Source organism: Nansenia antarctica (assembly GCF_963989245.1).
Source record: "Nansenia antarctica genome assembly, chromosome: 1".
NCBI lineage: Eukaryota > Metazoa > Chordata > Actinopteri > Argentiniformes > Microstomatidae > Nansenia > Nansenia antarctica.
The window spans coordinates 114,422,574-114,429,502 of NC_137674.1; the positions used below are offsets into that span (position 1 = coordinate 114,422,574).

General features: G+C 44.8%; 1 protein-coding gene across 1 annotated transcript in view; it reads right to left on the reverse strand.

Annotated features, from left to right (window-relative positions):
- Nucleotides 1–1,603: 1,603 nt before the first annotated feature.
- arid3a (AT-rich interactive domain 3A) overlaps nt 1,604–6,929 on the reverse strand; it is a gene marked incomplete at both ends in the record, with an annotated part of 28,866 nt that continues 23,540 nt past the window's right edge. Inside the window, 4 exons of the mRNA XM_080530510.1 lie at nt 1,604–1,758; nt 2,249–2,338; nt 4,867–5,133; nt 6,256–6,500. Of these exons, the coding sequence (XP_080386636.1) occupies nt 1,604–1,758; nt 2,249–2,338; nt 4,867–5,133; nt 6,256–6,500 (757 nt within the window). The remainder of the gene's footprint in view (nt 1,759–2,248; nt 2,339–4,866; nt 5,134–6,255; nt 6,501–6,929) is intronic.

The following is a 6,929-nucleotide window of genomic DNA, read 5'->3' on the forward strand; positions in this document are numbered from 1 at the left end:
ATCAATTCAGATGCAAGTCGTATTACTCATTATCTACTGCCACGACTGGGCAACAGTTCAACAACAACAACAACAACAACAACCACCAAAGAATCACCAAATGTTCTCTGTAACGTCCTCCATGAACATCCACCTCGTCTAGCAGCACCTGACCGCTAAAGCATTTGGATAGAAGCCCTAAAATAAGCACAAGCACATAGCTGCTATCTTCCATGATGGGGATTCATAAAGCTGCTATCTTCCATGATGGGGATTCATAAAGCTGCTATCTTCCATGATGGGGATTCATAAAGCTGCTATCTTCCATGATGGGGATTCATAAAGCTGCTATCTTCCATGATGGGGATTCATAAAGCTGCTATCTTCCATGATGGGGATTCATAAAGCTGCTATCTTCCATGATGGGGATTCATAAAGCGTTGTTGTTAAGGTGTCATATCGGTTCCCAAAGCTATTCGTTCCCTCGTCAAACATTAACTAGTTACGATTGCACACCCAGAAATGTCAGCTTTATGTCTAAATGTTCTACTCTCAGAGTAAGACCGGGGGGGGGGGGGGGGGTCAACTTACCAACATCCAAAAGAGCAGCACACTTCAGAGTGAAGATGATCCCTCAACTTGAACAGGATGGTTTGGTGTCAACGTTTCATCTGAGAAACAACAAACACTCCAACCAGAACATGTCTTTCTGCAGCGACTGAGACCAAAGACTAGTCACAAGTGATTACTGTGTTTCATAGCTTTTGGAAACCTGAGAAAATGATTCTTATATTTCAAGATCCAAAGAGCGTACGAAAGACTGACGCCAATAAAGTTCAATAAGGTCTCTGTGCTCACAACGCAACAGAACACCCGTCTGAGGTACGACGAATAGAAAACCTCAGCAAAGATGAATTCCTGTTAGAAGCGTCATGCAGGTTCTATAGAATATGAGGTCACAATGGTACTCTGTTACGCCCTGAAGAACAACACATATTAAAGCTTTACTAATTAAAATAGAGAATATTTATAATTTTCTGTTTATAGAATCCTAAATATATATATTTTTGCAATGAGAATATTGTTAGTGATTATGATTTTAAAAACAAAACAAAAGAAACAATGAAAAATAAGAATGATAATAATAATAATAATAATAATAGCAATGTTACTGTAAAAAACAACAATTTGTTCCTCTTAAGAGGCTTCATTGTCAGTCAGTAGCTGTGTGTGTGTGTGTGTGTGTGTGTGTGTGTGTGTGTGTGTGTGTGTGTGTGTGTGTGTGTGTGTGTGTGTAAACAGTGCATTACCCTTCCTATTTATGACTTTTCTTTTGTTCTCAGATCAACTGTACATTTATGTAGGAATAAATTATTCACAGGCTGTGCATATACTGCATATACTTAGCATATACTTAGCATATACTGGCTCTTAGTTGGGCTTTTAACTCATTTTGGCTAAAAGAACAAAAGAGGTGAGATAATATATGAGAACCTGAGATGGTGTACTTCAAACCTTTCAGTTTATATCTTGTATATGTATTTCTTTTTGGCATAGGCTATGTAGAAAATGAGGTTGGTTTTTGGCTTTAGTTAGCATCAAAGAGGGAGCGGGTCCGGGACTGTTAAGACGATGAGTTGGTTGAGGTGGAGGAGGTGGATGAGGTAGGTGTGTGGGCGGCCGGCTGGGACACACTGCGCCCGCCAGGGGCCTTGCTGTTACTCAGAGATCCAGAGGGTCCTGACAAGGCTGACCCTGCTGCCTGAGCAAAAAGCACACCTGGGTAGACAGAAAGAGAAAGAACAGCGTGAGACTGACATCTCTGCGTCCGTTACTTAGTGATTTATTTTTTATTTTATTTTTACTTTGTGTTTTCCTTTAGAAAAGATCCATTGTTGACATTGTGAGATATAACTCAGAGGCTGTGATGATGAAGGGTTAGGGTTAGGGTTGATACTGAAGGGAGGTTGTAGTAATAATACAAGACAGTAAGGCCAGGTTTGCACCCTCTTTGGTGAAAAACGTTCTTTCTTCTTCTATCAGGACGACTGCCAAAGGCCCCGGGCCTGAGCTGGATCACTCTTCCTGCTACGACTGTTGAACTGATGACTCACTTGCTTAGTCAAACGTATCGATTGTAAGTCGCTTTGGAATAAGGCGTCTGCTAAATGCCAAAAATAAAAATGTAAATGAAATGGATGGATCAGCTTCACTTCCTGATACTGGTCACCTGACTGGTCACCTGACTGGTCACATGACGGGGACTCACCGGTGTACATGACTCCGTTCAGCTCCACCGACATGCTGATGCTGCTCACGCCGTTAGTGGTGAGGTTGAGAGCTGCGTCCTGTCTGGCATCTGCAACAACAAGCACAAGTTACACACATTTATATATATATATATATATACACACACAAGTTACACACAAGTATACATATATATATATATACACACACAAGTTACACACATATGTGTATATGTATATAGTACACAAACTAACTAGGTTAACTGACTAGTTATACAAACTAGCTAGGCGATAGAACCTTACAGTCTTGATGTTTATGAACAAACTCACTAGCCAATCTTTCTTTTTCTTTTCTTTTCTATATATATATACACGCCATTTAGCTGACGCTTTTATCCAAAGCGACTTACATTGCAGTGAAGGCATACATTTCAGTATACATGACCCTGTTACAACCCGCTGGCCAATACCCCGAACCCTAACCCTAGTCATAGTACAAGACAATATGTTACACTTCCATACATTTTAACCATTTAGCAGGAGCTTTTATCCAAAGTGACTTAAAATGAGAGATTACAGGACAGAGTGTCTGGAGTCATTCGGGGCCGAGTGCCTTGCTCAAGGGCGCGTTTGAACTCATGACCTTCTGATCCTCAGTCCAACTCACTATCCACTAGGCCACCATTACCCCCACCACTATTTATACCTTGTAAAATAAGGGTAAAGAAAATACATAAACATGGAACCAAAAGTGTGAAGCCCAACACGGAAACAACTTCACTGAACAACGCACGTTAAAAAGTTCTGATATTTGTGTTGTACACAGCTCGAAGAAAGACAAACGCCCAGCGCCGTGTTCTTCTACAGAAACTGACAACAAGATAAGAAAGTGCTTCTGCTGGCGTAGGGGGGTTTCCCTGGGCTGCTATGCTATGCTAACTATGCTACCATACAGACCTATGCTACCATACAGACCTATGCTACCATACAGACCTATGCTACCATAACGAAATTCATCTTTGAAAATAACAACTGTGACTAAACTATTTGGACTTTTGTTGACGAGACTAAAATGTTTGTGGTGGACTAACGGACATTCACATTTTTAATGAATTATCCTTTCGAGTGCAGTGCATTCTGGGTTGTAGCTGGTCTATCCATCCTCCGCACGCTCATTCATTCATTCGTGCGCAGACGCGCGCGCGCACTCATTCATGCAAGAAGTGCGCCAAAACAAACGGCTACACGACGGCTGAAGTTCAAGCCCAAGCACAAGCAGACGCAGACGGTATTGGTATTTGGTACTGGAAGAAAGAAAATAATAGATATATGGACACACTTTAATTATAACGCACCAGAAAATAAAACACAATGCACCGTACGAGCTGAAGAGAAACGATGTGGCTTCAAAATAGCTGGAAAGAACAGGACAAACCTAACCCTAACCCAGGACAACACGGCAGCACTGCGTCGATGGGAGAGAGAGACTAGCTAGATATCCAGCTAAGGTAAGAATATTACAAACAGTTAAATCAAATGATGCTGTAAGATGTATTATATATATTGTAGTGCCAGAGACGGGAGTCGTAGGCGGCGTATCAGATGACAAAGCTAAAGGTTTAATGAAGGACATGAACGACTGTCAACAACACACTCAAGCAGTAAGTAGAACTGAATAAACAACTGGGGTACTGGACTGTTACGCTGCTGTACGACGCAGGAAGGAGGGAAGGGAAGGAGTTGAATGTCGGTTGTTAAGTCTGACGTCAAACGTGACGTTTTGCAATTTCCGGGTCCAAACCAGAAATTCTCCGCACCAGAGTACCAGTGTACTACAGCGCTAGAATGACAGTTTAATCGTTTTTTAGACTGGGATCTATTCATACAACAAGGGACGCAGCACTTTCCCGTTTTCCCCATATTTGTCAGCGTCTTTGAGCCTTTGAGCAAACGTTGCAGCTCAAAGTGCTTTAATCATTATATAATCATAATTTAATTATTTAGTCATTTAAAGGCAATATTAAAAAGATGGGTTTTTAGTCTTGACTTGAACATATGTGCTGAGGTTGCATCCCTAAAGTAAACTGGCAGTGAGACACAATCTGGAGCATGAAATGAGAATGCAGCCTCACCAAACCTCTTCTTTTGTACATGTGGTACACAGAGAAAACCAGCGTCAGAAGACCTGAGAGCTCTATTGGGCTGATATGCTAGCAGAAGACCTGAGAGCTCTATTGGGCTGATATGCTAGCAGAAGACCTGAGAGCTCTATTGGGCTGATATGCTAGCAGAAGACCTGAGAGCTCTGTTGGGCTGATATGCTAGCAGAAGACCTGAGAGCTCTACTGGGCTGATATGCTAGCAGAAGACCTGAGAGCTCTATTGGGCTGATATGCTAGCAGAAGACCTGAGAGCTCTATTGGGCTGATATGCTAGCAGAAGACCTGAGAGCTCTATTGGGCTGATATGCTAGCAGAAGGTCTGAACATATTCTGGTGCTGTGCCAAGACGTTACGAGTTTCATAAACAAGCAGAAGGATCTTGAAATCTACCATCCATTCCATACCTTGGTTGTCACATCTCATCCATACCTTGGTTGTCACATCTCATCCATACCTTGGTTGTCACATCTCATCCATACCTTGGTTGTTGATCCGGATGTTCATGGGGATCTGGGCCGTCATGGCCAGCAGGTTGTGCTGCAGCGCCCTCTGCAGGAGCCTCTGGTGCTCCTCCGAGCCCACCGCCGACAACGCCATCTTCTTCTCCGGGGGTTCTCCTCTCTCCCCGGCCTCCAGCTTCTCCCTTAGCTGCTCCAGGGCCGCCACCTGAGCCGCCATGGCTGCCTGCGCTGCCGCCACGGAGTGGCCCGCCAGACCCCCCGACATACGACCCCCGCCGTCCTCCTCTACAGGGAGAGAGGAGAGGAGGAGAGAGGAGAGAGGAGAGGAGAGAGGAGAGAGGAGAGGAGAGCGGAGAGAGGAGAGAGGAGAGAGGAGAGAGGAGAGAGGAGAGGAGAGGAGAGAGGAGAGAGGAGTGAGGAGAGAGGAGAGGAGAGAGGAGAGAGGAGAGGAGAGGAGAGAGAGGAGAGGAGAGAGGAGAGGAGAGGAGAGAGGAGAGAGGAGAGGAGGTTATACTGGGGAGGTGTTGCTCCTCTATAAGGAGAGAGGAGAGAGGAGATATATACTGTATACATAATAATGATAATATAAAACTAGACAGGGACAATTCCTGTGGAAATTGTGAAGTGTGCTTGCCCCTCACAGCCAGTAGGGGGCAGGTCAGTGGCCTCTGCCCTGCCCCCCCCCCTGCACCCCCCGGCGAAGGCCGTGTTTCTCTAGCTCACCCAGAGGCTGAGTTGTGGGGTTCGGGTGTGTGTGTAACTAGCGCTAGCTATAATAAAACGCCATGTAGCTGACGCTTTTATCCCAAGCGACTTACTTACTTACTTATCACTGTGAGTGCATACATTTTACATTCCAGTATATAGGCCTATATATATACATGGTCTCAGCGGGGAATCGAACCCACAACCTAAGCGTTGTAAGCTCCACACTGCTCCACCAAACTGCCCACAGTGGACCACTACTATACTGGCTGCACCAGTCGCTCTGTTACAGGGGATCCGCGGTGTCTTGAAAAGTATTAAAAGTTGATAAATAAATTTTGGGAAAATCAAGACCCTTAATACGTATTAAAAAGTCTTATCATGATTTTATGAGGTCTTGAATTTTGTAGGTATTTTTCTGAATTAGACTCTGTCCAAAGAGTTTGAGTCCTAAAAACTTTTAGTAAAAGTTTGTCAATTTATTAGTTTTATTAAAAAAACAAAGATGAACCGTAAATTGTGTTGTATGATAGTGGTCTAGTCTATTGCAAACTAAACCTGTTAAGTTAAAGGTGTCACTGATGTAAACGGTTACAGCTCCAAGTGGCGGTGAGGTCTGGAAAAATATTGACAAGGTCTTTAAAAAGTCTTAGAAAGGCGTTGAAATTAACCTCCAGATTCCTGTATATACCCCTGTGTTACCTTTCTTGATTCTGTGGATGGGTGTGAGCGAGGCCCCGTTGGTTGCCATGGCGCCCAGCCCCTGCATGTTCAGCCTGGGGGAGGACAGCATGGTGGGGGTCCCGTTGGGGGAGTAGGTGAACAGGGAGCTTCCGAAGCCCTGGCGCCGCCCCTCCCTGCGGTTGCTGTCGATGGCGGCCTGCAGCTCGTTGGGGCTGCTGAGTCCCCGCTTGTCACATTCGTAGGGGTACAGGTACTTCATGTATCTGTCGGGGGGTCAGAGGTCAGGTCAGTGGGTAAATTGATGGACTGACTTATATAGCTATGCCTTTATCCAAAGTGCTTTACGACGGCCTCTCATTCACACATTCACACACCGATGGCGGTCAAGCTACCATGCAAGGCGCCGGCCCGCTCACTGGGAGCAATTTGGGGTTCGGTGTCTTGACCAAGGACACTTCGACATGTGCGAAGGTGTGTCTAGGTGTGTGTAGGTGTGTCTAGGTGTGTGTAGGTGTGTGTAGGTGTGTGTAGGTGTGTGTAGGTGTGTGTAGGTGTGTGTAGGTGTGTGTAGGTGTGTGTAGGTGTGTGTAGGTGTGTGTGTAGGTGTGTGTAGGTGTGTGTAGGTGCGTGTAGGTGTGTCTAGGTGTGTGTAGGTGTGTGTGTAGGTGTGTGTAGGTGTGTGTAGGTGTGTG